At 41.3% G+C, this 19,419-nt stretch overlaps 1 protein-coding gene across 1 annotated transcript in view; it reads left to right on the forward strand.

The window, feature by feature from the left end:
- The first annotated feature begins 2,471 nt into the window (after nucleotides 1-2,471).
- Nucleotides 2,472-19,419, forward strand: part of LOC112259988 (polypeptide N-acetylgalactosaminyltransferase 2-like) — a 127,858-nt gene continuing 110,910 nt past the window's right edge. Inside the window, exon 1 of the mRNA XM_024434752.2 lies at nucleotides 2,472-2,698. Coding sequence (XP_024290520.1) covers nucleotides 2,603-2,698 — 96 coding nt within the window. The 5' untranslated portion in view covers nucleotides 2,472-2,602. The remainder of the gene's footprint in view (nucleotides 2,699-19,419) is intronic.

The raw sequence follows: 19,419 nt of genomic DNA on the forward strand, positions 1-19,419 counted from the left end.
TGTGACAAGGTAGGGTTGGTATACAGGAGATAGTCGTATTTGGTAAAATGACAAGTCCATATTATGGCAGGAACAGCTCAAATAAGCAAAGAGAAATGACTGTCCATCATTACTTTAAGACATGAACGTCAGTCAAGGCAGAACACTTCAGGAACTTTGAAAGTTTCTTCAAGTGCAGTCGTAAAAACCATCAAGCACTGTGATGAAACTGACTCTCATGAGGACCACCACAGGAAAGGAAGACCCAGAGTTATCTCTGCTGTAGAAGATAAGTTCATTAGAGTTACCAGCCTCAGAAATTGCAGTCCAAATAAATGCTTCACAGAGTTCAAGTAACAGACACATCTCAACATCAACTGTTCAGAGGAGACTGCGTGAATCAGGCCTTCATGGTCAAATTACTTCAAAGAAACCACTACTAAAGGACACCAATAATAAGAGAGTTGCTTAGGCAAGGAAACACCAAAATTATTGGATCTCTTGATAAAGATGAGCAAAAAGACTGTATAAACTAAATAATAGAAATACTGAGCTGTATTGCTGACAGGTGTATCAAATCGAGCAGGCAGCCATGCAATCTCCATAGACAAACATTGACAGTAGAATGGCCCGTACTGAAGAGCTCAGTGAACATCAACGTGGCACCGTCATAAGATGCCACCTATTAAACAAGTCAGTTCATCAAATCTCTGCCCTGCTAGCGCTTCCCCGGTCAACTGTAAGTGCTGTTATTTTGAAGTGGAAACGTCTAAGAGCAACAGCGGCTCAGCCGCGAAATGTTAGGCCACAAAGCTCACAGAAAGGGACCACCGAGTGCTGAAACGCGTAGCGCCTAAAAATGGCTCAACACTCACTACCGAGTCGGAGGCAACATCAGCACAATAACTGTTCATCCATGGCCGAGCAGCCACATACAAGCCTAAGATCACCATGCACAATGCCAAGAATCAGCTGGAGTGGTGTAAAGCTCGCCGCTATTGGGCTCTAGAGCAGTGGAAAGCGTTCTCTGTAGTGATGAATCACACTTCACCATCTGGCAGTCCGATGGACATATCTGGGTTTGGCAGATGCCAAGAGAACGCTACCTGCCCCACTACATGTTTTTCATGGTTCGGGCTAGGCCCTTTAGTTCCAGTAAAGGGACATCTTAACGCTGCAGTACATTCTAGATGATTCTGTGCTTCCAACTTTGTGGCAACAGTTTGAGGAAGGCCCTTTCCTGTTTCAGCATGACAATGGCCCCGTGCACAAAGCGAGGTCCGTACAGAAATGGTTTATCGAGATCGGTGTGGAAGAACTTGACTGGCCTGCACAGAGCCCTGACGACAACTCCATCAAACACCATTGGGATGAATTGGAACGCCGACTGCGAGCCAGGCCTAATCGCCAAACATCAGTGCCCAACCTCACTAATGCTCTTGTGGCTGAATGAAAGCAATTCCCCGCAGCAATGTTCCAACATCTAGTGGAAAGCCTTCCCAGAAGAGTGGAGGCTGTTATAACAGCTAAGGTAGGACCAACTCCATATTAATGCCTATGATGTTAGACGAGCAGGTGTCAACATACAATATACACTACATGACCAAAAGTATGCTCAAATTATATTATTTTAGAAAAATACAATTGCCCTTTGAAATAGATTTTTTTTAAAGTATAATAAAAAAAAAAATAATATACGTAATATAATTGGAACAAATTATCGGGGGGCCTTAGAATCCAATGATCCCGATACGCAACACAAAGTTAGGATCTTGGGCATTACCTTTCAAAGTTTGCAGTTTCAATATCTTGTTATAGCGCCACCATCTGGCCAATCAGTGTAATTTTGTAAATGCCGGCTGTATACGGCAAGACTCATCATTTGCCTCGTTCAAGTGCTAGTCGGAACTAGGTAACTCGGAAATCTCCGATTTTTTAAACTGGTTGTAGTTATACACGTGACGCATTGAACAAATCAGCAAGTTGGACATTTCCGAGATTCCTAGTTCCGAATAGCATAGGAACGCGACAATTCACCCACATTTCGTCAAAATCTGGCCAGTGCACTTTCCTCTCTAAAATATCGCGTGTGACTGACATACGAATAAACGAACATACCAACGAATAACGTATGGACGGAAACGGATCCACAGTTCCCTCCCCGATTTCATCGTGGGGGACAGTGAACAACACAACCCTCTCTGTTACTCTTATATTATGGATTACAATACCATATACACAGGCCGCAGGGTCCGCTTAATCTGTTACACAAACGGGGTTGTTTGAAAATCCACGGCGACAATGTTGCAGAAGCTAAAATGATGAATTCACTCATACATCGACACAAGACTGCAACAATGTTTCTTCTGTCAATGTCAAGAACGCTTGCAGAGCGACAAACGTACCAACCCCCATCACTCCTCCTTCCACGGAGCGTGATTGGATTAGAGACGGCCTTTCCCCTCTAACCTCGTGATGTTGGCTGTTTCCTGTTTTTTCTGCTGGACTGCCAAAGCTTGCACTGAACATTGCTCGTCGATAGCAGGCACACAGCTCGGATATAGGACGCTTTAATCAAAGCATAAAGCTATCGGACATTTATTTCACATTCAAACAGACAGCAATGCGAAGGAAATCGAGAATGTTACTATGCTTCGCGGTCCTGTGGGTGCTTGGCATAGCATATTATTTCTATTCGGGAACAACGTTAAATCGAAAGGTATGTTAACCCCCGACACTTTTTGCTCTTATTGAAAATGCATCAGGGGTGTATTCATTACGTCAATTCTGCTGCAAAACGTTTCTTAAATGGAACGAAGCGATTTGCGACCTAACTGAATTTGTCCAACATAATTAAGTTTTTCTCTATTTGATTCCGTTTGGTTCTTAAACGGTAAATCGTTAACGTAATAAATACACATCATAGCTCGCTTTCAGGAGATTTTAGTCCGTGGAATCCTTTCAAGACTAAAGTAAAAAATACCGTGAAGATGTTTAACAAGTGGCTATTTTGATAGGCGGTTTATATTATGAAATATATCGTTCCAAAATCTGTTTCCATCATCAACTAGATTATTTTAATTTGCTTGAAAAGAGGGATATAGTTCTTGTATGATTTGAACGTTGCTCTGTCTGGTATCGTATAATTTCGCTGTGATTGAATAGCTGGGCGGTTGTAAACACTTTATGAAGAGCTGCGTTTCACGCACACAAAGCTTACTTAGTCGACTATTTAGGAAGACCTCAACAGTGAAGTATATCTGCTACAAATACTTAATTGTTGAAATATATTCCCCCGCTATACTGGCAGGAAATGTATAGGCTACATTGTAACAAAATATGCCAACCTTATGGGTCCGTCTGCCATTGTTAAAATCCCTGTTTATTTATGGTCATATAATTTCAATTGAGGAATAGGCTAATGCCTGTAGTATATAGCATAAGAACTATAGTTCTCTCCCAAGCCTTTCATTCTTATTTCTCTGTTACCTTAATATACAGGATTGACGAGGTCAAACACGTCACTTAGTTGTTGTCCTTTCAGCAAAAAAATGACTGTTTTTATCATGTAACCAACCCCAGTGATAACACCAACGCTCTTAACTGCTCCTCTTGTCATTTTGTGATCAGTCATTCTGTCCCTTACATTTGACATTAGACTGATAGGTGGTGCAGCTAGATAAGGACTCTTGGGCATTCTGATTTGATTAACAAAGGCCTAATCTCCAGTTATCAGCGAGCAGTTACCTATTTCCCTGGCGAGTACAAGGCAGTGGGACGCCTCAAGGCCAAATCACAGGGTACCTCTCACAAATGACACTGCTGAGCTAAACTCCCACATTGTACTTAAATAGGGGTGATCAAGTTGCCGCTGGTATGCTTCCTGTGGGAAGGGGGCATCTGATGTCTGACTTTTGTTATGGAAGGAGATGAGCCTGCAAAATAATGCACTTTCATTGTTTTTCTATCCATGTGTAAGACAAGCTATATCTACAGTTAGGCCTATAGCTGATCTGAGCTGTCTGTCTGTGATTTGGGTGGATGCTGCTTAGCATTGTTGCAGGAGAACAACAGTAATAGGAGACCACGGTGGTTGAGAGCGCAACAGCATTATGCTTCCTCCTGCTACTCCAGACTGGAACCCTCTGTTTCTGACTGTTTACAGGCTCCTGCTACTGCAGACTGGAACCCTCTGTTTCAGACTGTTTACAGGCTCCTGCTACTCCAGACTGGAACCCTCTGTTTCAGACTGTTTACAGGCTCCTGCTACTGCAGACTGAACCCCTCTGTTTTGGACTGTGTACAGGCTCCTGCTATTGCAGACTGGAACCCTCTGTTTCGGACTGTTTACAGGCACTTTGAGATTTATTTTAAACTGCAACTACGTACCACTGCACTTTGTATACCAGGGTTGGCTGGCCTTCTCTAGTCACTCGTAGGCTCAGGCACGGGTATACTTTTATTTGCAAAGCCATTTTGGGTTCACTACCTTTTGTATTTGGGCATTTTTATTGTTCAGAAATGTGGCGGGTACTCTATTCGTTCGCTGGACTTTATCCTGCTAACTGTTCCAAATGTCCGAACTGAATTTGGTAAAAGGGCTTTTATGTACTCTGCGCTATCGTCTTGGAACGCCTTACAATATACTTTTAAACTGGAAGAACTTGTCCCGATTGGTATTTTTAAATTACTAATGAGTGATCTTGAGACTGATTCACTGACCTGTCAATGTTTTTAAATTTGCTGTTTTTGATTTTGTTATATTCTTGTGAATACTATGCTTTTTACTAGATTACTTGTAGTTTTTCATGTTTGTCTGTAATTTTTGTAATGACTTGGTGCTGCTATCTTGGCCAGGACACTCTTGAAAAAGAGATTTTAAATCTCAATGAGCCCTTCCTGGTTAAATAAATGTTAAAAATCATGTGTGTATTTCAATTGAACAATACACTTATATGAAAAATTGTAGTCATTTAGCAGGGGCTCTTTTCCAGACCGACTTACAGGAACACTTAGGGTTAACTACCTTGCTCAAGGGCGGTCTTAGGCACTGCATCTCAGTGCTAGGGGTGTCACTACAGACCTTGGTTCGATTCCAGGCTGTATCACAACTGGCCATGATTGGGAATCCCACAGGGCGGTACACAATTGGCTGAGCGTCGTTAGGCTTTGGCCGGGGTATGCGGTCATTGTAAATAAGAATTTGTTCTTAATTAATTGACTTGCCTAGTAAAATAAAAACACATTATAAAAGGGCACATCGACAGATGTGTCACTTAGTCTGCTTTGCAATTTGAACCAGCGACCTTTCAGTTACTGGCCCAACGCTCTTAACCGCTAGGCTACCTGACCCTTTTTTGCATCTTACAGTGAATGGTGTGATGGGATGTACATCAGACGTTCAGGTTTCTGTCTGTACTCACAGCTCAGGAGGCCTCTGTAACTATTTAAATATAATCAAATTTATTGCTCTCCACCGAGCAAGTTCTTGTTTACAGACATTTTACCCAAAACATCTCCCAGACATTTACAGTTTCAACCCAACACTTTCACTTTGGAGACTTAACCTAAACAGAGAAAATTGCTGCCTTGAACTGACTGAGTAAACTATATACTGAAAGGCCTTAAATTAGGCCTCTATGCAGCCATGCAGATTGGAGGTCGTCAGTGTTTAGCAGCCAGGTCGGATGATGGATGCTTTCCCGACCTGTCACATTATTGTATTCGGAGCTGCTGCGGCTTGGTGAGAATGCACTCACTGGACTTGTATGGTAACCAGATTGGCAGCTTTTATCTCTGGCTCCAATGTGTTTGATCTGATCTCCGCTCTGCAACACAATTATTGACAAGCTGGTTGTTCTGCTCTGGCTCAGCGGACAACATTGTAGCTGCGTCTGCGAGTGTGAATGGCCATGCTGTGCTTCCTCAGCTTTTACATCAAAGCTCTCTTTGGAATAATAATGAATTAATGCATTGGGAAGTGCACATAAAAAATATCAAGTGTGTTTTAAAGTAGAGGGAGAGTTTCTTCATTCTCTGCTGATGTCATAACTGAATCCTCAGGTTACATTTTGTTCAGTTTTGAACAGCTCACTGGATGTTTGATTCATTTGCTGAAATAATGTTTGTAATAATAATGGTATTCATTCACAAATGTATTCTGATATTTGAGTGTTCCTAGTAGAGGTCGACCCATTATGATTTTAACGCCGATACCGATTATTGGAGGATCATAAAAGCCAATACCGATTTAATCGACCGATTTTACAATGACAAAAATACTGAATGAACACTTATTTGAACTTAATATAATACATCAATAACATCAATTTAGTCTCAAGTAAATAATGAAACATGTTCAATTTGGTTAAAATAATGCAAAACAAAGTGTTGGAGAAGAAAGTAAAAGTGCAATATGTGCCATGTAAGAAAGCTAATGTTTCAGTTCCTTGCTCAGAACATATGAAAGCTGGTGGTTCCTTTTAACATGAGTCTTCAATATTCCCAGGTAAGAAGTTTTAGGTTGTAGTTATTATAGGACTATTTCCCTCTATACCATTTGTATTTCATTAACCTTTGACTATTGAATGTTCTTATAGGCACTTTAGGTTTGCCAGTGTAACAGTATAGCTTCCGTCCCTCTCTTCGCTCCTCCCTGGGCTCAAACCAGCAACACACCGACAATTAGCGCGCGCTAACTAGCTAGCCATTTCACGTCAGTTACGAGCTTCATCTCAGGAGTTGATAGGCTTGAAGTCATTAAAAGCGCAATGCTTGATGCACAACGAAGAGCTGATGGCAAAACGCATGAAAGTACTGTTTGAATGAATGTTTTTGCACCTGCTTCTGCCTACCACTGCTCAGTCAGATACTTGTATGCTCAGTCAGATTATATGCAACGCAGGACACGCTAGATAATATCTAGTAATATCACCAACCATGTGTAGTTAACTAGTGATTATGATTGATTGATTTAAGGTAAGTTTAATGCTAGCTAGCAACTTACCTTACTGCATTCGCGTAACAGGCAGCCTCCTTGTGGAGTGCAACGAGAGCAAGTCGTTATTGCGTTGGACTAGTTAAGGTTGCCCCGAGCTGACAAGGTGAAAATCTGTCGTTCTGCCCCTGAACAAGGCAGTGAACCCACTTGTTACGAATCCCTTTTGGCCCAACAGTCTAGGGGAGATGGTAACGAGACCCGTAACATAACTCATGCAATTTATAATAGTGACAAAGTAAAAGTGAGAACGAAATGACCACGACAACTGAAATCTACCGTCAAACTCAGGGTTTATTAGTAAACACACAATAATGGGGGGGCAGGAAAAGGGGCTGAGCTGGACCCAAGGAAAGAAACAATAAGCATCCAAAGCACCCCTAAGCTAGACTAGCCTATTTTAACAGCTAACTAACCAAAAATACAGTGGGTGGTCCGCCCAGTTCCAACTAGTGTATTTAACAAAGTCTACCTATGGGTAGTGTATGCCCATGGGCGACTTGTCTTGGTTCCCCCTTTTCCCACCAGCAAACAAACAAACACCATAACCAACAAACAATACTAACAGGTTAGGACAAAGTGATATGGAGGTGCTCAAGCAAAAGAATGCTCAATATATAAAGAGCGATAGAGCCATAGTAGGAGTGGGTGAAACAGAGCGATCTACAGACATATGGCATTTACAGAGAGATTGAGCTCCAGAGCAAACAACTGACAGGGTTTTTAAACCAAGGGAAAGGAACTATGATTGGGTAGGAAACAGGAGGAGGTGTGTCTTCTGATTGATGATTGGTGACTGATTGGGGAGTAATTATTTTCATCTGTGAGAGGAGAAGGAGAGAAAAGCACACACACACACACACACACACACACACACACACAGGATACCTGTATCCGTAACACCACTGTTCCTAGGCCGTCATTGAAAATAAGAATGTGTTCTTAACTGACTTACCTAGTTAAATAAACATTAAATTAAAGGTCTAAAATCTGCAAATCGACTCCCAAAAATACAGATTTCCGATTGTTATGGAAACTTGAAATCGGCCCAAATTAATCGGCCATTTCGGTTAATCGGTCGACCTCTAGTTCCTAGTCCTCCTGGATTACTATTCCCTCGGTCAGAGCCAACACCTAGTCCTCCTGGAATACTATTCCCTCGGTCAGAGCCAACACCTAGTGCAGTTTTATTCTCCTCAGACAATTTATAATGATGTGGCATGTTGCAATCTCTGTTTACGGAATAACTCGGCATAGGACCCGAGTCCGTTTTTTGAAATCCCCCAAAATATTTTTTCCTGCTATGTATGTGTCGTAGGATGCACTTGGGTTGATTCATATGAATAATTGTGTGTAAATTACGCTAGGTTGTTGTCTCTTACCACCACTCCCACTGTTTATCTTTAGCCTACCTGTGAGGGGAAATGTGTTGTCATGTGGAGAGCACATTGCTTTTGATGCCCCTGCTCTATCCTGACCTTTGCCTTGTATGTGGTTTAACATGGAGCCAGAAAGTGTTTAGAGAGCATTCCAGGCCCTTCCAGTTTCTGCCCTTTTGATCCAGCAGAGCGATCCCTGATCTAATATTGACTAGGCTGAATAAAGATGGACTGGATGGGCCAGTTGATCACAAAGTGTGAAACCCCAAGTTAAATCTCTCCACTGCTCTGCTCCAGATCAGCAGGAACTACTGTTTTTGTGGGTTGTTGTCTACTTGTCTTTATCCTGTGTGTGTTGCTCTTACAGTTGAAGTCGGAAGTTTACATACACTTAGGTTGGAGTCATTAAAACTCGTTTTTCAACCACTCCACAAATGTATTGTTAACAAACTATTGTTTTGGCAAGTCTGTTAGGGCATCTACTTTGTGCATGACACAGGTAATTTTCCCAATAATTGTTTACAGACAGATTATTTCACTTATAATTCACTTTCACAATTCCAGTAGGTCAGAAGTTTACATACACTGAGTTGACTGCTTGGAAAATTCCAGAAAATGATGTCATGGCTTTAGAAGCTTCCGATAGGCTTATTGACATAATTTAAGTCGGTTGGAGGCGTACCTGTCAAACTCTGTGCCTCTTTGCTTGACATCTTGGGAAAATCTAAACAAATCAGCCAAGACTTCAGAAAATATATTGTAGACCTTCATAAGTCTGGTTCATCCTTGAGAGCAATTTCCAAATGCCTGAAGGTACCACGTTTATCTGTAAAACAATAGTATGCAAGTATAAACACCATGGGACCATGCAGCCGCCATACCGCTCAGGAAGAAACGTGTTCGGTCTCCTAGAGATTAACGTACTTTGGTGCAAAAAGTGCAAATCAATCCCAGAACAACAGCAAATGACCTTGAGAAGATGCTGGAGGAAACAGGTACAAAAGTATCTATATCCACAGTAAAATGAGTCCTATATCGACATAACCTGAAAGGCCGCTCAGCAAGGAAGAAGCCACTGCTCCAAAACCGCCATAAAAAAGCCAGACTACTGTTTGCAACTGCACATGGGGACAAAGATCGTACTTTTTGGAGAAATGTCCTCTGGTCTGATGAAACAAAAATAGAACTGGTTGGCCATACTGACCATTGTTATGTTTGGAGCAAAAAGGGGGAGGCTTGCAAGCCGAAGAACACTAGCCCAACCGTGAAGCACGGGGGTGGCAGCATCATGTTGTGGGGGTGCTTTGCTGGTGCACTTGACAAAATAGATGGCATCATGAGTCAGGAAAATGATGTGCATATATTGAAGCGACATCTCAAGACGTCAGTCAGGAAGTTAAAGCTTGGTTGCAAATGGGTCTTCCAAATGGACAATGACCCCAAGCATACTTCCAAAGTTGTGGCAAAATGGCTTAAGGACAACAGTCAAGGTATTGGAGTGGCCATCACAAAGCCCTAACCTCAATCCTATAGAAAATGTGTGGGCAAAACTGAAAAAGCATGTGCGAGCAGGGAGGCCTACAATCCTGACTCAATTACACCTAGCTCTGTCAGGAGGAATGGGCCAAAATTCCCCAAACTTATTGTGGGAAGATTGTGGAAGGCTACCCAAAACGTTTCACCCAAGTTAATTTAAAGGCAATGCTACCAAATACTAATTGAGTGTATGTACATTTCTGACCCACTGGGAATGTGATGAATGATTTATTTAAGCTTTTATTCTTTCTCTCTACTATTATTCTGACATTTCACATTCTTAAAATAGTGGTGATACTAACTGACCTAAGGGAGGGACTTTTTACTAGGATTATATGTCAGGAATTGTGAAAAACTGAGTGTATATGTATTTGGCTAAGTTGTATGTAAACTTCCTACTTCAACTGTATCTGTTTCCTGGCTAAGCCATATAAATGAACCTAGTTTGGAGCTGATCTGTCTTCTTGCAGTGCTTGAGGAGCTCCACTGATGTACATAACTGTCAGTGTTTTTCCATGATTGTTTTGTTCGATAGGGTGGTTTGGGTGCTTTGAGCTCGTCACCTCCAGCAGTGGTAGTACTCAGTGCCATGACGAGGAAAGGAGCCTACTCTGAAATAATTTTACTCTGTGAGCTTTTAAATTATGACTTTTATTATTACTTTCTGACTTTTTCCTCTTCTGAGGAATATATAACTTGTGAGATATATGTAACTGACCTTTCTATGGGTCCATGAAAGATGAAAAATGCTATTTTTTTTAAATGATTGAGACAGTTGGTTAGGCATACAGTGTTTTGACAAGTACCACTACTTCTGAATGGAGACATTTGACAAGGCGAAGACAAAAGAGAGTGATGAATGCTGCTTTGAGTGGTGAAATGTTTATGCAGCTTATTAGCCGTAGTCATTACATTCTGAATTGCAAATGCTTCACCACCATATATTTCTGTCAAGGGAGCCAGAGGCTGTTTGGGCAAAACCCCACTGGTCTGCGCTGCCCAGTACACAATGGCTCCATTTTCCATAGGACCTGTCGATATAGAGATACAGTACACCACAGGCATGTGAGGAATTACATTGACTCTCGTTATAAAGCATTCATAGGACACATTCATTACTGCTGGATTACATTACAGGTAATGAGTGTAAATCAAGTCCAATTAATGTAATGACGAAAGATTAGGCACACCAGTCTGAATTATGGTCAAAGAAATACATTTCCTCAATGCTTACTCCATTTTTCATTTTGTCATCTTTGATTTCCTGATAAGGTTTACAATAGTGTGTCAAGTCTATTCTAGTGATGAAGTATTAACATAATGCTTTCCAACGCTTAGTCTCTCTGTAGAACAGGAGGCAGTAAAACCACTTGGACACACATGGTTGTAATACTTGGATAAGTAAGATTGTCTCCCTGACAGTATTATGTCTAACAAGGTGCAGATGTGCTCAAGCCACCGTACAGCCTGTGAGACAGTAATATGACTCTGAAGGGACTGGCCAGGGATGGTACCAGCAGGAATGTGTACTTTGGCATGAGGACTTATAACACACAGGCCATCCTCACTACTCTGCTGACTAAACAGGGTTTTCCTTCTGGGCTTCAACTGTTTATGTGTAGAGAGAGGGCTACTGCCCTGAAAGGTCTCACACTTTCTGTTTGTATTTATTGGCCCTCTGTCAAGTGTGAACATTGACTCTTTGTAACCAACTTGTTCTCAGCTTTGACAAAACAATCTCATGTGTTTGAGAGACTGCACTTCCCAGAAGAGTTTGGGATTGTGTGAAGAGCACAGGTCAGGAGTGGTTCTGAGGATGACCAGCACTAACTGGAATAGAGCCTCTTTGTGCTTTTAATGAAAGTGCTGCTGCCTCAGATTTGCCCTAAGACCCTGTTTCAATTTATTTTCCTTGGGCTAAACATGTTTTATGGAAGAGGGCAGATCCCCTTTTTACCCTTCTTCAACAATGTGCTTTGTTTTATTGGAAGGATGAACAATGGATTTGCCAGTAGAATTTTAGTGTTATTGGGTTTTCTGGATTTTTTTGAGTTTACAAATACTCCCCAGCTCTGCTTTTGCATAATTGATATTCAGATTTCCATTTGCTGTCTGTGAATGTTCCCTCTCACTGTGATTTGAACAGAATGCACCCATTACATTCTAACACTCATGGCGTACTGCTCCTGCCCCATGCCCATATACACATTTTGATGCCTTCTGTAGATCTGGGGGAATTGGGTCTACCTCGCCTACCTACCAGATGCTGAAGATCTATGAGGACAAAAGTCTATTTTTATATAGCTTGAGTTACTTATTACCTTATATAGCTTGAGTTACTTATTACAATCGGTCAATCCTATAGTAAAAAATAAATAAATTAATGTGTGCAGTTATTGTATGAGTGAGGTTTAGAGACAGTGTTTCTTAACTTTGTAAAAAGTGGAGTTTGGTTTCGTTTCCTTCCTTTACAGCAGTAAGTGATTGTTTTACAACCCCAGTGCCCTGCCCAGGTCTGTTTCAGATGGCACTCATAAATTTGCTTGTTGCCTTAGACACAACAAAATCACTGTTTGAAGAACATTATCAGTTCCAGGTCTTATTGGAAATGTACAGGCTCACAGGCAAAGCCTAAGGGAAGACATGATCCTAACAGTTTTGGCTTGTCTTAGTGTACCACTGTGGAAATCTAGAACAACCAAGGCCATGCAGATGAGGAACAAATGTGAACAAAGCCACTAAATGTGTTGTGTTTATTGACATCTGTGGGAATTAACTTTTGACTGAGGGATAAGGCAACTGTTCAATAGTTTGGAGTTGTTCAGAAGACTAGAACTAATTTCAAGAGCTGTTGGATCTCTTGCCGCTGTGGTCTTTTAATTTGGGTAAAACCTGTTTTAAGACTTGAGTCATACCAGAACTATTTTGTGTGCTGATGGCATCCTCCCTTTTAATCACACTGCCTTCAGAAAGTATTCATACCCCTTGACTTATTCCACATTTTGTTGTGGAACTGTGTTACTGTATAAAATATATTTTTCTCTCACCCATCTACACACACTACCCCATAATGACAAAGTGAAAACGTGTTTTTTAAACTTTTTTTGCAAATGTATTGAAAATTAAACACAGAAATTTAAATGAGATCAGTATTCACACCCCAGAATCGATACATGCTAGAATCACCTTTGGCAGCGACTACAGCTGTGAGTTTTTCTGGGAAAGTCTCTAAGATCTTTTCACACCTGGATTGTTCAACATTTCCCATTATTCTTTGCAAAATTCTTCAAGCTCTGTCAAATTTGTTGATTGTTGCTAGACAACAATTTTCAGGGCTTGCCATAGTTGCAAATCTGCTTGAAAATCTAACCCGGCTTCTCAGGAACATCCACTGGCTTCTTGGTAGCAACTCCAGAGTAGATTTGGCCTTGTGTTTTATCTTATTATCCTGCTGAAAAGTGACTCAATCACCCAGTGTCTGGTGGAATGCAGACTGAACCAGGTTTTCCTCTAGGATTTTGAATGTGCTTGGCTCCATTCTGTATTTAAAAAAAAAAATCCTGTCCTAGTCCCCTGCTCGGGGACCTTACAGATAATTGCGTGTGTGGGGTACAGAGATAGTCATTAAAAAAATCCTGTGAAACACTATTGTTGAACAGCATAAGTCCATGCAACTTATGTGACTTGTTAAGCACATTTCTACTCCGGAACTTATTTAGGCTTGCTATAACAAAGGGGTTGAATACTTAAGGCATTTCAGCTTTTCATTTTTTATTAATTGGAAAAATAAAATAAAAAAACATAATTCCACTTTGACATTATGGGGTATTTTTTGTCTAAGTCTACATTTAATCTATTTTTAAATTCAGGCTGTAACAACAAAATGTGGAACAGTCAATGGATGTGAATTCTTTCTGAAGGCTCTGTAGCTAGTACTGTACATACCCTGTTTTACCTGATTTTACTTTGTAAACTTTAAAATATTACCTTTAACATATTGGCAAATGAGAAATTATTAGAAAAAAGTTTTGTCAAGGTTGTTAGTTGTCTATGTCAATTCTCTGTGCAGGCTACTATTTTATCAATTTATGTTGTCACCCACTGAAAGCAAGGCACATTGATAATACGTACAGCACTTGTCAAAAGTTTGGACACACCTACACATTCAAGGGTTTTTCTGTATTTTTACTATTTGCCACATTGTAGAATAATAGTTTTCTTAACTATGAAATAATACATGGAATCATGTATTAACCAAAAAAGTGTTAAACAAATGAAAATACATTTTAGATTCTTCAAAGTAGCCACCCTTTGCCTTGATGACAGCTTTGCACACTCTTGGCATTCTCTCAAACAGCTTTACCTGGAATGCTTCTCTGACAGTCTTGAAGGAGTTCCCACATATGCTGAGCACTTGTTGGTGGCTTTTCCTGCACTCTGCGGTCCAACTCATCCCGAACCATCTGTGGCGTATGGCATTAACATCAAATAGCCCCTGTGATATGCAACTCTTCAGGAACCAGGAACCAATACACACAGGCAGTTAGGAAAGCAAAGGCTAGCTTTTTCAAACAGAAATTTGCATCCTGCAGCACAAACTCCAAAAAAGTTCTGGGACACTGTAAAATTCATGGAGAATAAGAGCACCTCATCCCAGCTGCCCACCGCACTGAGGCTAGGAAACGCTGTCACCACTGATAAATCCACAATAATTGAGAATTTCAATAAGCATTTCTCTATGGCTGGCCATGCTTTCCACCTGGCTACCCCTACCCCGGTCAACTGCCCTGCACCCCCGACAGCATCTTGCCCAAGTCTCCCCTTTCTCCCCTACAAATCAGCAGGGCTAGATAATCTGGACCCTCTCTTTCTAAACTTATCAGCTGAAATTGTTGCAACCCCTATTGCTAGCCTGTTCAACCTCTCTTTCGTTTTGTCTGAGATCCCCAAAGATTGGAAAGCTGCCGCGGTCATCCCACTCTTCAAAGGGGGAGACACTGTAGACCTATATCTATCCTACCCTGCCTTTCTAAGGTCTTTGAAAGCCAAGTTAACAAACAGATCACCGACCATTTCAAATCCCACCGTACCTTCTCCGCTATGCAATCTGGTTTCCAAACTGGTCCTGGGTGCACCTCAGCCAGGCTCAAGGTCCTAAACGAGATCATAACCGCCATTGATAAGAGACAATACTGTGCAGCCGTATACATTGACCTAGCTAAGGCTTTCGACTCCATCAATCACAATATTCTTATCGGCAGACTCAACAGCCTTGGTTTCTCAAATGACTGTCTCGCCTGATTCACCAACTACTTCTCAGAGTTCAGTGTTTCAAATCGGTGGGCCTGTTGTCCGGACCTCTGGCAGTCTTTGGGGGTGGCAAAGGGTTCAATTCTCGGGCTAACTCTTTTCTCTGTTTTTCATCAATGTTATCGCTCTTGCTGCTGGTGATTCTCTGATCCACCTCTACGCAGACAACACCATTCTGTATACTTCTGGACCTTCTTTGGACAATGTGTTAACTAACCTCCAGACGAGCTTCAATGCCATACAACTCTCGTCCCGTGGCCTCCAACTGCTCTTAAATGCAAGTAAAACTAAATGCATGCTCTTCAACCGATTGCTGCCCACACCTGCCCGCCCGTCTATCACTACTCTGGACGGATCTGACTTAGAATATGTGGACAACTACAAATACCTACAGTGAGGGGGACAAGTATTTCACCCCCCTGCTGATTTTGTATGTTTCCCACTTACCAAGAAATGATCCGTCTATAATTTTAATGGTAGGTTTATTTGAACAGTGAGAGACAGAATAACAACAAAAAAATTAAAATGCAAATCAATTTATAACATTTTTGACATGCGTTTTTCTGGATTTTGTTGTTGTTATTCTGTCTCTCACTGTTCAAATAAACCTACCATTAAAATTATAGACTGATCATTTCTTTGTCAGTGGGCAAAAATCAGCAGGGGATCAAATACTTTTTTCCCTCACTGTAGGTGTCTGGTTAGACTGAACTCTCTTTCCAAACTCACATTAAGCATCTCCAATCCAAAATTCAATCTAAACTCGGCTTCCTATTTCGCAACATTGCATCCTTCACTCATGCTGCCAGACATAACCTCGTAAAACTGACTATCCTGCCGATCCTTGACTTCAGCGTTGTCATTTACAAAATAGACTGCATCCAGTTGCTTAGTGTTGGAGGCTATCACAGTGCCATCTGTTTTGTCACCAAAGCCCCATATACTACCCACCACTGCAACCTGTATGCTCTCGTTGGCTGGCCCTCGCTTCATATTCTTCGCCAAATCCACTGGCTCCAGGTCATCTAAGTCTTCGCTAGGTAAAGCCCCACCTTATCTCAGCTTACTGGTCACCATAGCAGCACCCACCTGTAGCACATGCTCCAGCAGGTATATTTCACTGGTCACCCCCAAAGCCAATTCCTCATTTGGCCACCTTTCCTTCCAGTTCTCTGCTGCCAATAACTGGAACGAATTGCAAAAATCACTGAAGCTAGAGACCCATATCTCCCTCACTAACTTTAAGCACCAGCTGTCAGAGCAGCTCACAGATCACTGCACCTGTACATAGCCCATCCAACTACCTCATCCCCACACGGTTATGTATTTTTTTGCTCCTTTGCACCCGACTGTCTCTACTTGCACCTTCGTCTTCTGCACATCTATCACTCCAGTGTTTTAGTTGCTAAATTGTAATTATTTCGACACTATGGCCTATTTATTGCCTCCCTTAGAACTGTATATTAACATTTTATTCTCTATTGTGTTATTTACTGTGTTTGTATATTCCATGTGTAACTGTTTTGGTCGCAGTTGTAAATGAGAACTTATTCTCAACTAGCCTACCTGGTTAAATGAAGGTGAAATAAAAAATATCTCAATATAGGTTGAGGTCGGGTGATTGTGGAGGTCAGGTCATCTGATGCAGCACTCTGTCACTCTCCGTGGTCAAATAGCGCTTACACAACCTGGAGGTGTGTTGGGTCATTGTCCTGTTGAAAAACAAAAAGCACAAACCAGATGGGATGGCCTATTGCTGTTGTAGCCATGGTGGTTGTGTGCCAGGTAATTCTAAATAAATCAGTTTCAGCAGCAAAGCACCATCATACCACCACCTCCATGCTTCAGAGTGGGAACCACACACGCCGAGAATCTGTTCACCTGCTCTGCGTCTCACAAAGACATGGCAGTTGTAACCAATCTCAAATTTGGACTCATCAGACCAAAGTGCAGATTTCCTCTGGTCTAATGTCCATTGCTCGTGTTTCTTGGCCCAAGCAAGTCTCTTGTTGGTGTCCTTTTATTAGTGGTTTCTCTGGAGTCATTTGACCATGAATGCCTGATTCACGCAGTCTCCTCTGAACAGTTGATGTTGAGATATCTGTTACTTGAGCTCTGTGAAACATTTATTTGGGCTGAAATCTGAGGTGCCTTTTAATCGAATGAATTTATCCTCTGCAGCAGAGGTAACTCTGGGTCTTCCTTTCCTGTGGCAGTCCTCATGAGAGCCAGTTTCATCATTACACTTCATGGTTTTTGCGACTGCACTTGAAGAAACGTTCAAAGTTCTTGATATGTTCCCTATTGACTGATCTTCACCTCTTAAAGTAATGATGGACTGTCGTTTCTCTTTGCTTATTTGAGCTGTTCTTGCCATAATATGGACTTGGTCTTTTACCAAACATGGCTATTTTCTTTCTACCTTGTCAGAACACAACTGATTGGCTCAAACACATTAAGAAGGAAAGACATTCCAAAAATGTACTTTTAACAAGGCACACCTGTTAATTGAAATGCATTCTAGGTGAGTACTGTACCTCATGAAGCTGTTTGAGAGAATGCCAGGAGTGTGCAACGCTGTCAAGGCAATGTGTGGCTACTTTGAGGAATCTAAAATCTAAAATGTATTTTGATTTGTTTAACACTTGTTTGGTTACTGCATGATTCCGTATGTGTTATTTCAGTTCTGATGTCCAATAGTAAAAATAAAGAAAAACCTTGGAATGTGTAGGTGTCCAAACGTTTGACTGATACTGTGTGTGGAATGCATGACTGGCCCTCATGCTGACTGCTGTAGGCTGTTTCTTGGAGAAAAAAAACATGGCAGCCACGTGAGCCAACAGATTTGGTGGTTTTGCAGGTATTTGTCATGAGCTTTGAGTCCAAAGGCTAAAAACACTGATCAACACCCAGAAATGGAGAGTAGCCCTAGTATTTTCGGTAAATTAAACCCCCTGTGTGGATACTATATTCTTACTGGAGGTTGAGCAAATTTAAATCGAACTTTCCCTGCCTGTGATTTGTTTCATCCTTTGAAAAGGACTGAATGCTTTACAACTTCTTGATCAGGAATGACAAATAATCCCTCCTCTGGAGAAATTGAGAATCTCTGTGTGTTGTAGGCAATTGAACATGTCTTTCCTATTCTAAAAGCAAGACGCTTGCCTATTGGAGGCATGAATTGAAGACATTAAAGGACATTGACAAACTTCCAATACTTAATTTACAGAGGATACCCATGTTTGTATAACTGATGTGATCATACTTCATAACTCTCTTGCGTTGTGTTTTTAAAGAAAGGACTGTCCGGCCGTCGATCCCAGTTGATTGGTGTTTATTCTGACGATAGACACAAGGAAGCACATTAGATGTGCAGGACAACAGGATGTTGATGGCTGTAGATTTGTGATTTGTCTGTTTAACATGGAAATAAGTGAATTAGCAGGGGCTAATGTCATCATTACAATTTAGAGCATGCTTACAGCAATAACATACAGAAGCTAATCCCAGGATGCCCCCAATATCTAACTGGTACCTTATACCTACAGGTTACACACATCAGGCGATGTACCTAGTGAACTCGTACATATTGTAAATGTGACGATAGAATCCAGTTTTTCAGAACTTGACCTACCGCTTGCATGGCAGTATCTGACAGGGGGAGATCGCAAATGTCAATTCTTCCCAATCTGCATGCATGACCAATGGCATAACGCCTTATTGATATGTACATTTAACCAACCAATAGAAATACAGTCGTATGAAAAAGTTTGGGCACCCCTCTGAGGCTGCATAATAATTGACTCTGCCGTCACAGAAAATCATCACAGTGGCATGCCATTCATTTTCTAATAAAAGCTGAGTACAGGGGTATTGTCCAGACAAAGATTTTTAGTGTAGCAATATAAAGTTGTATGAAATTAAATCTGATGTGAAAAATAGGCTATGCAAAAATGTGGGCACCCTTGTCATTCTGTTGATTTGAATACCTGTAACTACTTAGCACTGATTAATTGGAACATAATTGGTTTGGTGAGCTCATTAAGCCTTGAACTTCATAGCCAAGTGCATCCAATCATGAGAAAGGGTATTTAAGGTGGCCAATTGCAAGTTGTTGTTCTCTTTGACTCTCCTCTGAAGAGTGGCAACATGGGGGCCTCAAAACAACTCACAAATGACCTGAAAACAAAGATTGTTCAACATTCTGGTTTAGAGGGA

The sequence above is a fragment of the Oncorhynchus tshawytscha genome, linkage group LG01 (genome assembly GCF_018296145.1).
Source record: "Oncorhynchus tshawytscha isolate Ot180627B linkage group LG01, Otsh_v2.0, whole genome shotgun sequence".
Taxonomy (NCBI): domain Eukaryota; kingdom Metazoa; phylum Chordata; class Actinopteri; order Salmoniformes; family Salmonidae; genus Oncorhynchus; species Oncorhynchus tshawytscha.